Raw genomic sequence first — 21,830 nt, forward strand, 5'->3', positions numbered from 1 at the left:
TACAGGAAGAAGTCCTCAGCATTCAAGAAGGCCATGTTCTTAATGCAGGACAATGCTCTATCACATGCATCCAAGTACTCCACTGCTTGGCTAGCAAGCAAGGGCCTCAAAGATGCCCGTATAATGACCTGGCCCCCTTCCTTACCTGACATAGATCCTATTGAGAACTTGTGGACCCTTCTCAAATGTGAGATTTACAGTCAGGGAAGACAATACACCTCTTTGAACAGCATTTGGGAGGCTGTGGTTGCTGCTTCAGCGAAAGTTGATCGTGAACAGACTGCATGGATGGATGGCTCATGGCAGTTATTGAAAAGAAGGGTGGCTATATCAGTGACTGAATATTTTTGAAAGGCCAGAAATGTTATTTAATTTTCATTTTGTGTTACTTATTTGTTGCACTTAGTCTACAAATTGAGAATAAACAAGTGAGTAGGAGAAATTATTTTTGTAATTTAGTTGTCTAATAATTCTGCACACTTGTATTCCCGAGAAAGATCAAAAAACATTTTTCCTTTGTTAAACATTCAGGTTTGAGGTTCAATTATATTTTGGATTGACTGAGAGCTTTGTGTTTTTTCAACAATAAAATAAATCTTGAGGAATACGATTTGCCTAATAACTGTGCACGCAGTGTAGTACAAGTAAAAAAACATATGCAATCTTTGTTCATTTGTCACAAATTATTGCACCCACCACAACGTTACATTCTCTGATTGCTGTGTGAACCACCAACATTGTCTTCTACATTTTGGTGGATCGTCCTAGATCTTTTAACAAACTTAAACTCCATCAGCCTTCATTGTGAATCTCAGATATGTTGTCAATGGACTGCAGAAGTTGAGATGCTAGACAAAGAGTCTCTGCTCCTGTGAGTAATTGCCTATGGACAAAAACAAATGGATAACTTGGTCAGAGCAAATACCACAATGTTTAATCATGAAATCACCTTTTGAAACAAAAAAGTAGTTACAACATTGTGCTCTCTAAATTAATTGTAAAGACTAAGCATATAACAAATCTTGCATGTGCTTTCTTTTGTAAATTAATGAAAACTATTTATTAGTACTTGTATATCGATGACAGTATGAGAACCTACTTGATTGAGGTTTCGGCATTCTGTGCGGCTTTGTTAAGATACTCCGAGGCCACCTGCGCATTATGTTTCATTGTATTCAGGGCAACGGTCTCTCCTGCTCGAAGTCTCTCATTTTCATACCGGTACCCCTCAACCTGACCCTGGAATATAGAGTGAATAACATTCCTCAATGAAATTCCACTAGAGCTCATCATCCAGCGACACCACATACACCATTAAGAGTCAAACCTGTAATTGATGAAGCTCCTGTTTGAGTTTTGATACAATGTGTTCAGCCTTTACTGCTCGTTTCTGTTCCAGGGAAAAAGTCAAAATAATTACGTAATTAACACTTCACGTCACAACACATTAATCACATTAATTAACACAACACAACATATTAATGAAAAATATTTTCCTATCTTAATTTTTTTTTTAAATGTTATAATATTAAACTTCACATGTGTGGTGAACATAACTAGGTGCATACAGTCATTAACTGCAGGTTTTGCTCGACAGAGTGGACCATGGTCTCCAAAGCTTGAGCCTCCCTCTCCTCCTGTACTCTTCTTTTGTGCAACTCATCCGTGAGCTGTCGAATTCTACGGGCCATTTGGGGCGACACAATGATTTTAGGGGTTACACACTCTTTAAATTGCATTACACATATAGTTGACATTCTGAATGTGAAGACTGATATTGAAGCATTGCCCGCATGCTATAACATAACATAACACTCAAGCAGAAGACCATGATCATCGTGACCTTCTGTCCACCTACCTTTGATCATCATTCTCAGACTTCTGCACAAGATCTTTAATGTGCTTCCTGAGCTGTGCATTTTCTTCCCTCAGCTTCAAAGAAAAAGAAACAAAAATAACCAAAAGGAAGGACTTTGACTAACCACGCATGATATCTAGTGTGAAGAGATGTGAGGAAGGAGGGAGAGAGGGTAACCTTCTGTTGATCCCTATTTCCTGTCTCAGTACTACTCTTCTTGGTCTTGTAGGAGTGCTCAGCTATGGATGTCTCATCATCTCCCTCATAGTTCACTGGGGCCCTCTTGGACTGGCTGGCCTCTGGTGAGAACTCCTTGTCCACCTGCCAAAGAGATGAGGAAGTGTCCTCCTCTTCCTCTGTGCACAGGGAGGACTGACCGGAGTATGTGCTGCTTTCTGCTGCTGCAGTGCCACACAGTCCAAACTCATGCGCCTCCTCAATGGCTGATGGCTGGTAACTCCCAGCCCACTCATCCTCGGTCTCGTTGTCCAGAGACTGAGGAAATGGTGTTGGGTCGATGTAAAAGTGACCCTGGAAGTCTTGATCAAAGCTCTTAGGGGTAGTATATTCCCCCTCACCCAGCAATGTGCTCCCATAGGCCTTCTGCAACCAAAGAAGCAGCAGTAGGAGATCATTTTCACACCAATAAAACGTTTTGAGGCTTTGTATGTGCTGTGATAATTATTAAAATGACCTAACACCTAATCCATACACAGACTTACATTTGAAACAATTCATCTCTGGGACTGAAATGTAAGACTAGTTTATTTAAACTGTTCAACACCTTTCGCGTTGAATAGTTCCTCTCATCTGGATCGCCTTTAAGTTCTGGGTACATTTTTTTGCTGCGGATAAACTCTTTGAAGGAGAAGGGATTCATCTCGTCTCCATCTTCTTGGACCTCATCTATGAAATAAGACATACAGGTACATATGTGGATTCAGGGATTTTTTGAACTGGTAGGTTGTCATTAGAGAAGCCAAACTGTTTCACTCTGATATATATATATAGATCAGAATGAAACATATATACACACACATCATATACAGTCCCTTAAAATGATTGGCACCTTTGATGAAGATGAGGAAAAAAGGCTGTCTAAAATAAACAGCACAGGTAATTGGCTATATTGTTATTTTCCAACATGCGGAATATATTGTACTTCATGATGATTTAACCAAAAGAGAATCAACTAAGAGGACACCCTTGTTTTCTTAATTTTAAGAACCCTCCTCTTGAAAGGAAAACAACACTGAGCCCTTTCCAATATTTTTTTATATGACTGGAGAAAATATTGGAAGGCACCTTAGACCATTCCTCCATACAGAATAATTCCAGATCCTTCAGTCTGCACTAATGGACCACCCTCAATTGAGGCCAACTGTTTTTTATGTAATTTAAGCCTGGAGACTGAGATTGCCATTACAATATTTAGATTTTATTGTAAATAAACCATTCTGTGGAATGTGACGTGTGCTTTGGTTCACTGACTTGTTGTCAACGTTAACAAGGGCCCCTGGACCAGAAGAAGCCAAACAGCCCAATGGTATCCAAGATCCACCACAATATTTTATAGTAGATATTTGGTTATTTTCTGCATATGTATTACCAAAGAACATCCAAAATGTAAATGTGGAGTTTAATAAACAGAAGTGGCAGTTGGATTGCAACCTGTACTTAGGTCAGATGAAATCAAAAGAGCTCTTTAATATCAAGTAGCCCATGCTATGTCCATGGATGGGAACCATTAATGTCACCTGAATATTTTGTTACAGTACAACTGGGTAATTTAGCAATTAGCTTCGCTAGCTATCTTAGACTCCAAATCCATTGGATAGATTACTATAAGGACGGAAGTACTGTAACAACTTACCATCTTCGATTATAAGAGTTTTTGCAGATGTTTTCTGCTTTGCCATATTGATGGTTAAACAGTCAATCAAACGGTATGAATGGATGTTTGTTACCCTTACTGGCTAACGTTGCTAGCTAGCTAACTTCAGAGAAAGCTAGCTAGCTAACGTTGCGGAAAACCGAATCGTTACACTATGCATTGATTATTAACTCGTGAAATAGCCAATGTAGCCATTAAGAATTATTTTATATAAACAAAATTAAATAGTCACGTTTTTAGATGTAAAAAATGACACTCCAGTTGCTATTCTTAAATCAGCTGTGTGTATCGATTCATCACCAAATACTATCTAGTAGCAGCCTCCAGGCTCAAACGCTCCGCCTCCTCTTTCCAACCTGTGGTACTAACATCTCTCTAATGAAACATTAAGTTAAGCAATCATTTCGTGTTTTTTGAAAAATTTATATTTACTCGTGGGTTTGGTGTATTTCAGGTTTGTCTGTTATGAGCACACAATTCAAATAATTTTATAGTGATATATGCACAAAAATATGTTGTCATTTGATCAAAAACGGAAAAAAAACTTAATTTCGTTTGCAATACTTTAGAATGAAATGTTCTTACTGAAACAAACGTATTGTTGTTCGGTAAAATAAAATGTAATGGCAAACAACCTTCGTCACTAACAGCTATTGGTAGCACATGCTATGGCAAAATGTTACTCTTGTAACAATCAGTAAACTTCCTGCACTTTTCTACTGGCAACTTTGGCCAACTCTTCATCTTTTGAAAGGGTGCCTTTGCCCAACTCCTGATTAGCTCTCAACCTAGATTTTCTTTGGGATTACATAAAATCTGGAATTGCTGGCCTCAGCAGACCAGCTATACATTCCTGAGGGCTTCTTATTTTGGGGGGGGGGGGGCTTTGTCCTGCTGGATGACCCACAATCTGGACTCAGTGTCTGGACACTAGTTTTTCCATTTACAGTCTTTTTCTCTCCATATTTGGACACATTGATATGTTATCTTCAATTCAACTACTCTTATTTACAACTGTGTCAAGTTAGAATGATTTCTTGCATGCATGGCCCGCTTAAAGTCCCCTCACAGCATTTTGATAGGTTTGAGATGTGGGCTTTGACGCAACCGTTCAATAACCCTTCATTTCCTTCTGAGCCATTCTTTTGTAACTTTGCTTCTGTGTTATGGATAACATTCCTGTTTCAAGCTCTACATTTTGCTCAGCTTTTGACAAACATCAGTTGTGTCTTGAGGCCAAAGGCTTCTACCTCCCTAACCTCCTATGTAGGCAAAGTTTGTGCAGTCTCTTTCTGACAATTGACTCATTCACCTTGACACTGATTGTTGCAAGAGAAGCCTGCAGATCCCCTGATGTTACCCTTGGGTTCAGTAGAGACTGCTATGAGCATCTTTTGGTCAATTGGCATGAATAATTTCAAAATATTTATTTGCTTATAACTTTTGAAATTGGGTAATCGTTATCAATGAATGTGATTGGAATTTGGCTCAAATATTCACATGCACAAATATGATTTAAAAAAAGAAAAGGCAACTTTCCTAGGGTTGCACAACATGTTTCACATGACTGTAAACGAAGGGTGAACGGTCCCAGAAATTGTGTTTTATGGTTAATTAACGCAAATTATGCAAACAATGCTAACTCGGGTAAATATAGTTGATGAACCTGTAAGCTGTAAGTTGGGATAGCTTAAAAATCGGGATATTCTTGAAGTTGTTTTTTTTTAGAGATGAAAAATGTGATAGCACAGCAACTGAAGCTCTTTGTGTGTTATCCCTATTTTTACCTTATAACCCTATGATAACAAAATACTGTGAAAGACGTAACACATTAATATTTAACAATTTTGTGGGGATGATTAAGTGGCCTTATAGAATAAGGGCAGAATTGGATATGCAACCAGAACATAGGAGTTAACATTGTGTTCTTCACTGATTTTCAGACGCGGGCCACTTTGGTCATGACATCATCAGTATGAGCCACATCCAGAGCCCTACCACTACACTGCCTGGCCAGGCAGTAGAGGAATGGTGTTATGCAGTTTATTTCCATCTCCCTCTAAGAATGCGTGTACCTGAGCGGGACTTCTCACTGGCAACTGTTTTGTGGTTGGGACAGAGGGCTGGGGTGAGCCGAACGGGGTACTCAGACTGGATCAAGTTCAGTGGGCGCGTCTTCGAGTGGGATGTCTCGTTTAATAGGACTATCTTAACTTCTCACTGGCTACGTCTTTAGGTGACGTAGCTTAGAAGGAAAATCAAATGTTTCCCATGAGTCTTTAGAGCTCCGATTGTCCCGGTAGATGCTCCATGTGTCATTACGAATTTGAAATTTTGGTAAGTCAGTGTAAACGTTTATTTAATTAGATGGTCATTCTCCTTAAAGTTTAGATGGTTGCACTATTAAGTTGCACATACTTAATCCAGCGAATAACCACATTTATTCAAGCGATATTGCTAACTTGCTAAGGCAGCTAGCCTACTACATGATAACTGCGGAAATAATATTGTACTTTACCTAGGTCAGGACATTGATTATGTTTAGTCACGGGGATGTTAAGAGATATCTGGGCTTCTTTATTATAAAAAAATAGAACGCAGGATTTTTTTTGTTAACTTGTCCTAAATAGCTAGCTAACTGGATGGAGAATGTTGAATAAACTACACAAATGTTAACGTTACAGTAGTTCACGGTGACTTTGACCGTACATACAGTATTCTCTACAGTAGACTTGCGGTCTGCTGCGGAGCAGCTGCTGTACCAGGATGCTTTCAATGGTTCACCTGTAGAAGTTGGTGAGAGTTTTTACAGACATGCCAAACGTCTTGAGTGTTTTTGGGCAGTTTTCACTGCCGTGTTCGCTTGTCTGGACCAAGTGAGGTCTGGACCCCCCCCCCCCCCCGCCGCCGCCGCCGCCGCTTCCTGAAGTCCACGATCATCTCCTTAGTCTTGCAGATTTTGAGAGGTTGTCCTGGCATCATGTAGCCAGGTTCTTTACCTCCTCTATAATTGGTCTCATCATTGTTGGAGATGAGACCCAGGATGGTTGTGTCATCCGCAAAATCAAGGATGGTGTTGGAGCTGTGCGTGGCCACGCAATCATGCGTGAACAGGGAGTACATGAAGGGACTGGGTATGCAGCCCTTTGGGACTCCGGTGCTCAGGGTCAGTACAGAAGTTGTGAGGTTGCCCATTCTTACCACCTGGGGTCTGCTCGTAAGGAGGTCCAATTGCAAAGGGAGGTGTTAAGTCCCAGGGTCCTGAGCTTAGGAACAAGTTTAGCTGGCACAATTGTGTTGAATGCAGAGCTGTAATCCACGAATAGCATCCTCACGTATGTGTTGCCTTTTTCAAGGAGGGAGAGGGCGGTGTGTGTCGTCAGGGCGATGGCGTCATCCGTAGATCTATTGTGGCGGTATGCAAATTGAATGGTGTTCTGTCAGGAAGGGTGGAGCTGCTGAATATGCTGCTGGATTTTAAATGGCTTCTCAATGCTTGTAATATCCACCTGAAAATAGTAAACTTGATTTAGTAAGGAAAAATGAATCAACCTCTACCATGTAATTTATGATTGATATTGTATGTTTATTGATATTGTAACGTGTCCTATGTAGGGTTCTACCATGCAAGTCATATGTGTGGAATTTGGCTGTGGATATGTTAAACATTATTTAGCAATTTTGAAAGGTGTGATGGTACCTTGTATGATTCTATAACAAACTTATTTGACCCAGATTCAGGATAAAAAAACTGACCATGTCCCAGGAGAAGCCAGTTGATGGCAGCCAGACCCAGACCCAGTCGCAGCCCCAGACCCAGTCGCAGAGTGGCTCCAGTTCTTCCTCTGCTCCAGGCTCCAGCAGCCAGTCATCCTCTGGGTCGGGGACATTCAGCTCAGTGGACACCATCCCAGTGAAGGACCTGGGCTCCATACCAGAGGAGCCTGAGCAACAGCCCTGGGGTCGTCTGCTGCCCATGCAGAGAGGCTTCAGAGCCCATGGTGAGTGCTGATTTCTAAACTAATGAAGCAGGATGCTGAACAAAATTTAGTTCTGAGGCACCATACATTGTCACAAAACAATTTATGTTTATTTAAACTTACAATTAAGTGTCCTGCTCGGAAAGTATTCAGACCCCTTCACTTCCTCCTAATTTGGGTGAGGTATGCAGGGCCGGCCCTATACCAGGCAGCCCCAGACTGCTAGTGAGCCCTGGACCACTTGAAATGCTCCAATCATGTTTTTAATGTATTGCAAAAACGTCTTCCCTGTACACCAGTCTCTCTTGCTTGTCAACTATCTTTTCTTAACATCATCCCCTAATAATAACCTAAGTACTTTGTTTCAATTAACCATTCTCTACAACTGTTCATGAATTGCCTCCCAGACTCCTAATAAAAGCAACTAGCTGCTTACTAATGAGGCAATATGAATATATTGCTAAATATAGTGTGGTTGAATTTATAACACAATCCCTCTCCAAAGCTCATGAGCTTTTTTATTAGATATGTCCTGTACAATAACTTAAGCTCCAACCATTTTATCCTGTGCTCCACCTTATAGTATTCTTTACCTTCTGTAAAATTTTATTTAAATAGTAATTTTGTTTTGGTTAGATTTTTCCCACAAAAATTTACACAATACACACTACATATGCCATGTTCCAGTTACCTCAGAAGTCCGAACTGGGAATGACGTAACACCCAGGTTAATCCTAAATCAGAAAAAATTATGGAGGTCCCCAGGAAAGCCTTTGTTGTGCTTGCCCTTTCTGAATATATAGACAACTACAGGACAAATATAAGGCCCACCTCAAAAACGTAATTGAAGAAGATGGAAAACGCACAAGGTATGTTGGTTTTTCGTTGTATTTCATTGTTTAGAAAATGTTTTGACCGCTTTTTAATTGGCCATTCCATAACCAGCAGCCTAACCTGTAACCTGAATTGGTGATTGCTCTTCAGAATATTGTAATGTTAACATTAATATTATAATTTATAATAATAGTCTGTTAAATGGGATACGTATCATGTCTGCTTTAGTAAATGTGCTTAACCTTTCAAAAATAAGAACTTCACTCATCTCAAACAAACTTTGCCTAACCAGAGCTGCTCATGTTAATTAGAAGAAACAAGTGATAGTAGATAGGACTGTAATAGTTAAATGCCTGATATTCTTTAGTTAAATACTGTTTTTCTCTGAACACAGTCATGGCACACCACCAGTCCCTGTAACAAAGAAGTTGTTGATGTTCCTGTGGTACATGGCCAACCAGAACAGCTTTAGGGAGACAAGTTTGATGTGTCACAGTCATCAGCACACAGGATCATCCTAGAACTGCTTAACATAATTTGCACAGTGGGACCAACCTTCATCTCCTAGCCAGTGGGACCAACCTTCATCTCCTAGCCAGTGGGACCAACCTTCATCTCCTAGCCAGTGGGACCAACCTTCATCTCCTGGCCAAATTATTGTAAGAAAGCAGAGTCTGCTGTGGAGTTCCACCACCCCTGTGGCCTCAGTGATGTGATTGTTGGGTACTACATGACTACATGAACAGAAACTCCGTCCTCCTTCAGGGGATTGTAGATTAATTGACATTTTTGCTGGACCAGCGGGCAGGGTTTACGATGCCAGGATGTCGAGGGCCTTCAACTTCTTCACAACATGGCAGGAGAAGATGGGTGAGTACAGATTGCTGGGAGACAGTGCCTGCATTGGACAGGCCTTCCCATTTGTCAGATCCCCTAAGCGTGACGAGGCGGCTCCTCCTGAAGTAGATCAGCTACATTACTCCAAGATCAGCCGTGGGAGGGTGAAGTGCAAGTGGTGGCGTCTTCGTGATCTGCAGAACGCACGGATTGATGCTGTGGTGATGATCATGATGGCAGCCTGTTTTCTACACATGTGCATTGGTGCTTCAGAGGATTTTATCAATTAAGTGATTGCTACCATTGATGCCTTGTACATTGTGTGTACCAGTAAAGAAGTGTTTTCCTCAGTGAACTGTCTCACCTTTTACTCATTGTCCACAGTAAAGTGATAGCCTTTTTAACTTTTTTATAAATACCTAAGGTAAAATCCAAAACAATTCATTAAGAAACTGAACCGGAAACAGTTATATACAAATTAAACACATCTTATTGTAATATTAGATGCAGAGCAGCATGTGGTGTCAGCTAGAGCAGCCAGAAGAAAGCTAGAAGAAAACACATTGCTAATATCTCACCATGATAGAGCTCTAACTTCAATAAATAATTTACTTATATATATATTCCTTAAACTTTTTCCTGTTTTACAGGGTGGAGGATTGCTCAGTCAGCCATACAATTAGCCAGGTTAGCCGTTTTTAGCAGTTGATAAAAACACATTAAGTAGTATTTCACACATACTAACACCATAGCAACATGTCCACAGACAGTAGTTTGATATTACTGTGTTTACAACAAATTTAATGAGACACAAATATACAGAATAGCTCAAATAAACAGAATAACTACAGCTTTCACTTACTGTTGATACAAAGTTCTGCCACTTGGATTACAAAATCGGGGTAGTGAGGTTGTTCCGACATTCCGAGTTGGAATTCCGACTTGAGGGGAACGCCACATATACACTGCAAACCTTTATTTTGAAGGCAAAATATGAAATCTGGATGTTTTATTGGTCCTGCAGAATCTGTAACATTGAGGAGCTCTCGGCCATTGCCGAAAGTACCGCTGTACGCGTTTCCCCCTCCAGTGTATTCTCCCGGTCATGTCTCGGGTGCGGACTGAAGGCTGTCGCTCATCCTGATGGCCCCTTTTCGCCCGGAGGGCCTTAGGTTTGCGGGGGGTGGGGACGCCACGGGGCATTGACACAGGCGACCGGCTCAATCGGGGCGTTCCCTGTGTTGGACCAGTCGTTGCAGGCCTGGCTCCTGAGAGGGACAGGCTGCTGCGGCGAGGACTGACCGAGGAAGTCGTCACAACCATTCAGGGTGCCAGAGCGGCCTCCACGACGGCTAGCTATGCTAGGCCGTTGGAGGATCTTTGCCCGCTGGTGCGAGGACGCGGGTGTTGACCCCCTCTGTTGTGACGTGGGCAGTGTCCTGTCATTCCTGCAGTGTCTGTTTGATCAGCAAGGATCCCCTGGCACAGTCAAGGTGTACGCGTGTGCGATCTTGGCGTGTCATGAAGGGTTCAGTGGAGTGTCTGTCTTTAGTCTTGGTGAAACGTTTTCTGGCCGGGTCCCGGCGTCTCCGGCCGGTGGCACGGTGGACATTACCGCAGTGGGATTTAGCTTTGGATCTGGAGGCGCTGTGTGACACGCCGTTCGAACCTACTGATCAGATACCATTGAGGATGCTGTCTCTTAAGACGGCACTCTTGTTGGCTCTGACCTCTGCTAAGCAGGTCAGTGACCTTTTGTGCGCTGTGGACGCAGCCTGGCTGTCTCTCCATCAACGGTGATGGTAGCAGGGCTGTGTTGCTCTCTAACCCGGCCTTTCTCCCTAAGGTGGTCAAGTTGTTGTTTTGTTCCATGAAGATGGTATTTTGGGCATTTTCTCCTCCTCCCCGTGGGAGAGGGAGCGAGGAGAGGTTGCATCGTCTGTGCCCAGTGCATGCATTGGCACATTATGTGCAGCGCACGGCCGCGGTGCGGTCCGCGCCCCAGCTCTTTGTGTGTCACGGAGGCCCCAAGGTGGGCCAGCCGTTGTCGAAACAGCGTTTGCCTCACTGGTTGTGTGAGGCGATTGATCTGGCCTACAAGTCACGTGACACTCCTACGCCTAGGGGGTTTGGGGCCCACTCCATGCGTTGGGTGGCGGCCTCGGCTGCCCTGTTCAGGGCCGTGGTGGTTGGAGGACATATGTGCTGCTGCGTCTTGGGGGACAGCTTTGCCTTTTGTCCGGTTTTAGTTGCGTGACATGGCTGCGGGTACGCTGGCTCACTCTGTGCTCAGGGTGGCTGATGCTGGGGTGTGAGTTACGTCCGTTGAATGGCTGGGATGGTGCATTTGACATGGTTTCCGTCCGGTGATCCGGTTTGCCTGTGCGGCTATTTGGTCGGATCACTCGCATTGTGTGTGCTTGAGTATCTGCTTGTGCGCAGAGTCAGGGTCTCGGTGTGTTTTTTGGGCTGACCTCGGATGTTCCAATTCAGTTTTTACTGATGAGGAGGTGCCGGATGGGTTGGTGCCGTGTGGGCATTCGTTTAGGGCTGTTTATCAAACGTATGTACCAAAGGTTGAGCGGGATGGAAGCGGCTCTGTGGCGTGGTTGGTATCCTGTGCCTGAGCTGTCCTGTTGGGCACTTGTCTCGTTGGTGAGGTTCATGAACGGCAGGGAGTACATCTTGGGCTCACTCGCTTTGCCCTAAACCAATAGGAGTGAAGCCCCTATGGGCTAAGTTTCATGAAGTAGAACGATAGTTACTTTCGTAACTCCAGTTCTATGAGTGGAGCGTCACCCATAGCGTTCATGCCCTGACCGGTCTCTGACTGCTTTTCTTGTGAAGAAAGCTATGTCGCGAGACTGAACGTGAGAACCTATTTTATAGCCATGGGGCAAATGGCCATGAGAGGTGTGATTTGCATATTTAAATTATCAGTGACTGCCTATTGGCAGAGGGGTAAACCAATAGGAGCGAAGCCTTTATGGGCGACGCTCCACTCATAGAACTGGAGTTACGAAAGTAACTATCGTTAACTGCCTTAGCTAGTTAGTTTTTTAGCTAACTTTACTGTTGACACTTTTTGTTTACACAGCCTGCTATTTTAATACAATATTGCCATCTTTTGGTGTTAATTGGTCATCTTATTAGCACTTTCACTGTACATTACTGAGTATACTGTGTTTTTTATTCTTCATAGACACCAATGATTGGCCAGACCTGTAGACAGTAAAGTAAGTGAAAAATGTGAAAGAAGTCCCAAAACCTCTGGTTAGGATGCAAGAAACTGGGTACGTTAGGTTAGTCCAAAGACTTGGTTTCCAATGTATATACATGGTGTTTACAGGGATGGGCAGTATATATGATGCATGTATTTCAAAAACAAAATAGAATTTTGTCATTTGTATTTGATGAAAATGGCTTCATATTTTTGTAGCTTAAAAATACTGTAAAATAGTTTGTGAGAAGTCTAAATGATGACATCATAAAAATGCTGCCTCTGGTGCCTACTCAGAAATGTGCCCAGACTTGTTGAGATCAGAACAGAAAAGGCATCCCTATCTGAAGTAGAAGGTCAAGGTGAGAAACGTGTACTTGGCATCTTTGGAGCTGTATCACCTAATCAAGCACCTTTTTGGAGGTTTAACACAATCATCCCATCCACAGTTCCAGTAGAGCGTTTATTTTCTTTTGCTGGACTGATCAACCGGCCCCATCAATTACATCTAAATGCCACACCTTTTGAAAAAAAGAGTTGTGCTTAAAGGCATCAGTAGCTAAAGAGACCTCTGTAATGTAGGCCACAGGGCACACTCTCATTCAATACACTCCCTCTCTCACACACACTCACTCAATCACACTCATGCATGTTTGACTAGTTTTAAACTCTCGATTGGAGTTTAAGTAAATGTTTTTACTACACTATTAATGTGTATGTCCTCTATACCTATATTCTGCATCTCTCAATAGAGTCAGTGGTTGGAGTTTCTGATAACGTTTCTGGCTACATTTAAAATCAAAACATATTGATTATTTAATAATTGGTGATAAATAAATAATTGATTGAGAAATGATTGTACCCTAATTGTGGCTGTTTAATATGATCATTGTTTTGCATACCATTGCATGAATGACTGCCTGACACCTCATTTATTATTATATTTATGAATAACAATCAAATGGTTAATTACTTAGAAACTATTGGATATGAATAAAGGTGCCATCAGTTGTATTCTTATGAATGACTTACCAAACACCAAGTAACTAAATTAGGATACAATTATGAGTCATTAGCAAAATCCCAGGATATTCACTCTTTTCCAAGAGGGTCACATTGACATGTCTGTAATATTGAGGGGGTCATGACCCCCGTCCCCCCTAATTCAACGCCCCTGATTACGGTATACCTTATTTTTATGGGCACCACTATACCACTGGATTACAGTATACCCACTTCTCCAGGTACCACTACACCACTGGATTATAGTATACCCACTTCTCTGGGTACCACTACACCACTGGATTACAGTATACCCACTTCTCCGGGTACCACTACACCACTGGATTACAGTATACCCACTTCTCCGGGTACCACTACACCACTGGATTACAGTATACCCACTTCTCCGGGTACCACTACACCACTGGATTACAGTATACCCACTTCTCTGGGTACCACTACACCACTGGCTATCTAACAAATAGTTGCCTAATCTTCGAAACAATTCCTGTCTGAAAAAGGTAGGCCTGTTGCCCATCATTATTCTGAGGAAAGATGAGTCGATAGTAGATAACTAAATTACATTTTATATGGGTCGGCTAATATAATCATAGATATACTCTGCTTTTACCAGCCATCCAACCAACCAAAACTGGAGAAAATTAAAGTAGAGCTTCATCGGTCACTAATCTGGTTATGCGAGCCCATTTTTGCGCGCATGATGATCACACACAACTAAGGCGCGCAGTTGTTATTTGGTTCAAATAATGATGTTTTTAAAACATTAAATTAAAAAATCTAACATGCAACTTGTCAATTATTTCGCGCACTTATACTTTTTCAGTTGAAGTAATCCAAGAAATAATCATACATTTTTTCAAAAGTATCTTTAATCCGATTATAATATTTTAGTTGGTTATTTAACAGATTACAGTTACTGTTTTTTGTAATCATTACATGTAACTGATTCGTTACTCCATTATTCCCCAACTCTGTCTATATTTATGAGGTCAGATATTTTTCCGCAACTGAGGGCCTAGCTCTAATAGTCACAGTTTGCCATTGATATGAAGTCTACACTTCAAAGTACTTGTCTGAACAAAAACCAAGCCATGAAGTCCAAGGAACTCTCTGTAGACCTCCAAGAGAGAATTGTGTTAGGGCATTGATCTAGGGAAGGTAATAAATAAATAAAGCTAAAGCACAGTGGGCTCCATAATTGTGAAATGGAAGAAGTTTGGAACCACCAAGACTCATCCTAGAGCTGGCCTTTCGGACAAACTAAGTAACTGGGCAAGTAGGGCTTTAGTCAGAAAGGTAACAAAGAACACATGGGCCATTCTGAGAGAACTTCAGAGCTTCAATGCAGAGATGGGAGAACCTGCCATAATGACAACCATCTGGTAGAGTGGTTAGACTGAAGCTACTTCTGAGAAAAAGGAAGGTGACATGCCACCTAAAGCACTCTGGTCAAATGAGAACCTGAATACCAAGTCCTATGACTGTCAAAAACAAGGTACCAACAAGGTATGCATGCTATGAAGATGCTTCTCAGTGTCAGGGACTGGGAGACTTAAATAACCTGATTCTGATTCTCAGATTGGGGTAAACCTGAAACACAGCCAAGATAATGCTGGAGTGGCTTTGAATGTCCCTGAGTGGCCCAGCCAAACTTTTTAAATAAAGGCCTGAATGCTTATGTACATGAATCAATTATAAATGAACAACATAAGATGTGTATAAAAAGAAGGGGTCTTAATGCTTTCCGAAGGCACTGTGTTAGTGTGAAGTTTTCATTCTGTGTGATCTTTTTAATAGTGCTAGGATCTACTATATGTGTATTCTTTTCTTGGTTCTATTAAAATGAGAATGTTTTGTTTCTTTTTTATTAGACTGCATTGAGGATGATGCTTGGTTTGGCCGGGACAGTAAATGTAATCATTGTTTTGATGACCCCATCCTGAAGAAATCACCCAGATTTGCGACATACAGCAAAAAACATTTCCGGATATTTAGAGTATGTCTGTTCACTTGATACAAGTATTTTTTTATTGCCGAAGAGTTTTGTACGTTAGCGGGTTTTGTAATGACGGTCAGATCTTTACATTACAGGAGCAGAATAATGTCTATGTATTTGACAACAGTGGCAATGGCACGTTTGTTGACGGTAAAATTATTGGGAAAGGAAAAACTTTACCACTAGCAAACAATGCAGTGTTGTCCCTTGCTGAGGAACATCACAAAGGTAACCTTGTTACAGATGTTTATTTTTAAGTCATTTATTCTAAGTTCATTGATGCTTAAATCTCAACCAGGAGGCCATATCCAGTATGACACTATGTACCTCAGCAATATATTTACTTATTGGTGGTGGTATTATACTTAACATGAACAATCAATTAGACTAATTGCTTCTCCCTTCATTAGTGTTTGTGTTCATTGATCTCATGGTGGATGAACAGTCCAACCTCCCCAAAGAGTTCAGTGATAAATACCTGATCACCAGAAAGATTGGCGCGTAAGTGAGGCTTTTAATCAAACTGGTATACAAACATTTTTTGGCCTATTATTTGGTTGTTGGGTTTTCGGTCATACAGTTGGACAGTCTAATATGATCAATGTAGATGTGGCTAATTTTGATTTGTTATACCAGTGGTGTGTGTGGGGAAGTGAAGCTGGCCTTTGAGAGGGAAACTTGCAAAAAGGTGGCTGTGAAGACCATTAACAAGAAGGATTTTCCAGCATCTATTGGTGTAAGTCTTTTAACCATTTTCGTATTTTCCAGTTGGACCATACTGCTATAAAATAAACCCTCTTCTTTTTGCACTAATAGACTGCCACGCGTAATGCAGAACGCGAGATCAAGATCCTCCAAAAGATTGACCATGTAAGTAGTTATTTCTAATTGCCAATGTTTTAGACATAAGGTTGCCAATTAAAGCAGGTTTTTTGTTATTGTATACTGGACAAAGCAACAAACGTAGTTCTTTTAATACTAGGACCAGAAAATCAGAAACGTCTTGTCTTTTACAGCCATGTCTGATCAAAACAGAAGATTTCTTCCAAACCGATGACTCCTACTACATTGTTTTAGAGCTGTGAGTTTCATTTCTTTTAATACACTCTTATCAGTAAAAAAACAATTGTCATTTTTATACGTTGCATGTATTCTTTTGTGTTATCGTCTGGATGTATAATTTTTACACCGTATTTCCCATCCTCTGTTGTATTCTGTTTAAACTGGCAGTATGTGTTTCAGCATGGAAGGTGGAGAACTCTTTGACAGAGTCAAAAGCAAGCATCAGATTGAGGAGCCAATTGCCAAGCTCTATTTTTACCAGATGTTAAAAGCAGTAGAGGTGGGTGGATTGAATTTTTATTATTTCAAAAAGCTATATTCATGGTAAAGGGTATTAAATGTGTGTGATGTGGTTATACACAAAAAGTGAAGGCATCCCTGAGTACATTATTTTTATAATTGAGATTTACTGTCACTTGAGTAAGTATAGAGTTGCTTCCTTATGCATGATGGTTTATCTCACATTATATCCCCTAGTACCTTCACGACAATGGCATCATCCACAGGGACCTTAAACCTGAAAATGTGTTGCTTTCATCTCACGATGATGTCTGTGTCATTAAGGTAAGGATTGTCCAGTCCTAATGCATGTGTATGAAGGTAGATTACATTGTCCACCACAAACCTGTAAACCAGACCTATAGGTCTGTAGGAAAAAAATAAAGCTTCGAAGTAAGGAGTTACTGGCCTCTCTCTCTCTGTCTCTCACTCTCTTTCTCTCTCTCTGTGACAGATCACAGATTTCAATCAGTCCAAGATATTGGAGGAGTCTTCCCTAATGAGGACCCTTTGTGGAACACCCACATACCTGGCACCTGAGGTTTTCACTGACGCCATCACCGTGGGCTACAGCAGGGCTGTAGATGCCTGGAGTTTAGGGGTTGTCCTGTTTGTGTGGTAGGGCACATTGCTCTTGATTTCAGCATTACAAAAACCACAGCGCTGTTTCCCCTGACGGTGGCGGTGTGCACACCTTGGGGACAATGCAACCAGCCTGAAAAATAATAACCAGGAACGGATGTTTTTTCAAATATTCCTCGTAATGATTTAGTAATCCACGTAACTAGTAGCCACTTGTTTTAGTGAAATAAGGCTGGCAGACTACACTGAGCCCCATTGTTTAGATGTGTTTTTGAGGGAGAACACTGCATTCTTCTGCTTTCAGCAAGTTTGCTTTTTTTTCTGACCAGCTGTCTCAGCGTGACAGCATGTCCAGTAACTAACCACTAAAGTGTGTTCATGTCAAATGATTGAGACAAGTCATTCTAGTGATGAGGTCAATAAGCTTATCGTCATTAACATGCAAAGACCTAAAAGACGTTCCATTATTTCAGTGGGTCATCCGTACATTAACAGGATGCCTGTACACGTGGGTCTGTTAAGCCGACCCCATTATTTAATGTGAGGTTACAGGAGTAGTAGTCTGCATCCTGCACTGACAATGAAAGAAAATGATCCCAAAACAGTGAAAAACAAAAGTCTATTTCACTGTCTCGCTGCATCTTTAACTATCAGTGACCTTGGTAGTTGGTGTTTATGCAGCCATGATGTAAACACATTGTCCTCTTGAAGCAGTGTTTGTATAGTAGTGGAGTTAATGAAAAACACAAATGTTGCACCCATACATTTTCCAGGCATACTAGTGTGTCCTAAGTGCATTGTAAAGCAATTATTTTAATCCATTTGTGAAGAACTTTGGGCCAAGGTTACATTTCAACGGCACACAAATTTGTTCTGTTTTTGATTCATATATTTATTGTGTTTCTGCTTGTATAAATTAAACTTACTTTCCCTCTCCACCTCAGCTTGTCTGGCTACCCCCCATTCCACCCCAATGCACGAACAGGGTTGTCTGTCAGGGATCAGATCATTCAAGGGATTTATACGTTCATTCCAAGCAAATGGGATAACATCTCCGATGACGGTAAGAATAGATTTTTATTTTTTTATGGTTGCCTGGATGCTACAGAACACATTTGAAACAGATTATTTTTGTCTTGGGTTCAGATACAAATGTGAGTAGATTACTGCCATCCTGTTCATTATTCATATCTGATAATGTAACTCCATTCACGTCCAGCCAAAGATATAGTGAAGAGGCTCCTTCTTGTTGACCCCAAGGCCCGTCTCACTATTGAGGAGGCCTTGCAGCATCCTTGGCTAATGGTAAGAGGTTGTCTTCTCTCACTGTTTTGTGCCGTCAAGGCAGATGTGATACATTCATAAGGAATAGAAGGGGTATGTAGAGTATGGGTTAGCAAATGTTTTTGTAGCGAAGTGGCAGCAGCGAGTCTAATCTTATCTCAATCATCTCTACCTCAGGATGATGCCATGAGGAAGACGGCTAAAAGCATCATGTACCCTAAGGTTTCTGGAGATGCCAAAAGATCACGAGAAGACGATGACGACAATGAGCAGCCGCCAGCGAAGAAGCCAGGCACATCCAAAAAGGCAACATGAGTCACGGTCCTCCCATCAGTTTTCCAATTAGGCCTACAGCACATCTACCACTACAGTATCTTCTATAACATTTCATTGGGTGCATTTACATGCGTGCTGATTAAGATCTTAAAGGGATGTTAGGGTTTCTTTATACAATTCCTGTAAATAAATGTTTTATGCATTTGCATGAATTTTAAACAAGTTGCTATTTTGTTTTTCTGCACGTATGTTAAAAAAATCTTATTTACAGCAATGACCAATTAGTGTTTAGTGTCTTACTCAGGGACAGCTTTTAACATGAGTGTCTAAGAGGTGCACCACCTTCCATCTCAATGGTGCAGGTACATGTAGGTCTCTAGAGCCCAAATCCAGAACTTTTCCTTTAAACAGATTATGGAAGTAAGCATAAGTGAAACGTTCACGCTGATTAAAACACCTGGTTTTCTGAGTAATCTTTTGAACCATCACATTACTGTGTAATGTTACATATAACCATGCCCATATTGTCCCTGCTCAAGATGTTGGAAACTTGATATGTAATTGATTACTGTTGTTTTAACTGATGTGCTTTGTCTACTAGATTTGTAAATTATTTTTGTACAGCTAATGTTGAATAAACAAACGTTTTTCACTGTGTTTGTAGTTTTAAATTATTAGAAAAAAATTATTTTAGTCTATGGAGCATTTCCCAACTTCCAGATCAATGTGCTGGTTAATAATACCAGAGGCATCTGGCTACCAGTTTTGCAGCACCCATCACTCCCCTGCTGAAGTATTTTAATCTCTTAATATTACTCTTGAATTGTACATGAAACCATATTTCCAACTTCACAGCTTGGCTTTGGCCCTGTCCCGAAGTCTGTACAGCACTGTGTGTGCTTTGTCAAAAGAGTCTCCCAGTGCAGACTGGATCCGACTTCTCCATCTCAGCAAGTTGGGACGATCCTTCAGGATGTCTCTACCGCCACCTAGGGGCTGAGAAAAAACAGGCAATTTGTTTAGTAGGCTGAATCAGGTGGTTAAGTAAATAGTGAGTAGTAACTGGTATGTATGTAACAAATTGACTCAAGTAAAACCACACAGCCTGACACTTGGCAGTGCTACTTCACTGCATTGTAGGACCCTCTTCGAAAAATTTGCTGTTTTAGCCAGTGGCTTGAATCCCGGACTAGTTGGTCCACTGTTCCGTACCTGCATGACTTCACACACTGCCAACAGGTCAGCCAGGCTGATGTCATCTCCACAGAGGAAGGCCTGCTTCTTGAGGAACATTTTCTCCAGCTTATCCAGTGTGTCACGGAGGTCTCCCAAAGCCCTCTCCAACTTCAGTGGGTCTGTGGGTTGCCCTGTCATACGTGGCAGTAACACCTAGAAAAAGCAAACATTTTTGATATAGATATAATAGATATGCTCAATAGCAGTAAAAGTACAGTAGTGTGGAAGTCTTATGCACCTGTAAAATCAAACTAAAGCTATTTATTTGGGTATTATGTTTTTATTTGTAAAATATTTTTATATGTTTAACATAACGCAGTGGTGCTAACAAATATACTTTTTTATTTTTTACAAATAAACACTACTGAAATAAATGGCTTTAGTTAGACTTTCAGGTGCCTAAGACTTAAGCACAGTACTGTATATTATATAACTGCAATACCCTGCAAAATATTGGTAGCAGTGAGACTAGGCTACATTTCACCAATCATCTGCCAGCAGTGTTACATAAGCAAGCCTTACCTCCATCCAAAACACCTTGGCTGCATGTGGCCGTATGTTAGTATGGTGCCAAGCTGTGAACTCATCCACTCTCGCCCTTCTTTCTGGATGGCATGGATACCAGTTGCCTGGAACATTGTATTTGTTGGCCAGGTACTTCAATATGGCATCACTGTAACAAGACAAAATAATGGGATTTTCCTGTTATTTTCAATGTTTAAACATTTCAACAAGTCTGGTCTGACCGAAAATCAACTCTCACCTCTCAGTCAAAACAAAGTCATTGTCGACCATCACGGGGACCTTTTGCATTGGGTTGAGTTTTGTAAACTCTGGCGTCCTATTTTCCCCTATACACACACACACACACACACACACACACACACACACACACACACACGCACACACACACATATATATAAATAAACATAGAGTAAGTTATTGAGACATGTTTATTGTTATGCAGTAGTTTAAGAAACATTGAAACAGCTGGAGCCTATCAACTGTCTTAGAATTTTACAAATGTACTTTTTACAATGGGGACAATTGTCAATACCGATCCATAGGACAAAGTTCAAAGTTATAACACGTGTCGTAGTGCAAGGCAAATATTAGAGCATATATGTTTTGCTTTTTAACAATTGTATCACTCAGTCTGTCTAATAAATCAAACATCTACTTACATGTCAAACTGATAATATTGCTGCACATGTAGCAGTAGTAATAACAGTAGCTAGATGGCTACATAGTACTAGTAGTAACGTTAACAAGTTACAGTACATGCAGTCAAGAAAGCTGCAAACTCACCTTTTCGTATCGCAACTGTTTTCACATTGTGCGGAATTCTATTAAAGTTCAGAAATATATGTATTGCCCTGCATGGTTGTGACAATAAATCTAAATACACTTCAATGACATTTCCACCAGCCATGCTACACGTATTTGTTGTTTCCTAGGTACTGTGGTAC

General features: G+C 41.1%; 3 protein-coding genes and 1 long non-coding RNA gene across 4 annotated transcripts; 2 read left to right on the forward strand and 2 right to left on the reverse strand.

The window, feature by feature from the left end:
* Positions 1-585: 585 nt before the first annotated feature.
* entr1 (endosome associated trafficking regulator 1) lies at positions 586-4,089 on the reverse strand. Its single transcript, XM_010876729.4, has 8 exons — positions 3,732-4,089; positions 2,643-2,764; positions 2,036-2,461; positions 1,859-1,932; positions 1,569-1,680; positions 1,328-1,390; positions 1,100-1,239; positions 586-883 (listed from the first exon to the last, which is right to left on the reverse strand). The coding sequence occupies exons 1-8, from the start codon at positions 3,775-3,777 to the stop codon at positions 793-795; spliced, it is 1,074 nt and encodes a 357-aa protein (XP_010875031.1). The 5' UTR covers positions 3,778-4,089; the 3' UTR covers positions 586-792.
* Positions 4,090-5,741: 1,652 nt separating this feature from the next.
* On the forward strand, positions 5,742-19,782 carry chek2 (checkpoint kinase 2). Its single transcript, XM_010876731.5, has 14 exons — positions 5,742-6,089; positions 7,488-7,753; positions 15,518-15,642; positions 15,738-15,870; positions 16,053-16,143; positions 16,279-16,378; positions 16,459-16,512; positions 16,659-16,723; positions 16,885-16,984; positions 17,182-17,268; positions 17,438-17,601; positions 18,510-18,628; positions 18,785-18,870; positions 19,027-19,782. The coding sequence occupies exons 2-14, from the start codon at positions 7,510-7,512 to the stop codon at positions 19,162-19,164; spliced, it is 1,506 nt and encodes a 501-aa protein (XP_010875033.2). The 5' UTR covers positions 5,742-6,089; positions 7,488-7,509; the 3' UTR covers positions 19,165-19,782.
* On the forward strand, positions 7,767-9,758 carry LOC109616540. Its single transcript, XR_002197732.2, has 2 exons — positions 7,767-8,601; positions 8,961-9,758. It is a non-coding gene; the product is annotated as an uncharacterized LOC109616540 (long non-coding RNA).
* gstt2 (glutathione S-transferase theta 2) lies at positions 18,624-21,830 on the reverse strand. Its single transcript, XM_010876730.4, has 5 exons — positions 21,670-21,830; positions 21,125-21,212; positions 20,884-21,034; positions 20,338-20,514; positions 18,624-20,121 (listed from the first exon to the last, which is right to left on the reverse strand). The coding sequence occupies exons 1-5, from the start codon at positions 21,791-21,793 to the stop codon at positions 19,975-19,977; spliced, it is 687 nt and encodes a 228-aa protein (XP_010875032.1). The 5' UTR covers positions 21,794-21,830; the 3' UTR covers positions 18,624-19,974.

This window comes from Esox lucius, chromosome 13 (assembly GCF_011004845.1).
Source record: "Esox lucius isolate fEsoLuc1 chromosome 13, fEsoLuc1.pri, whole genome shotgun sequence".
NCBI classification, from domain to species: Eukaryota; Metazoa; Chordata; class Actinopteri; order Esociformes; family Esocidae; genus Esox; species Esox lucius.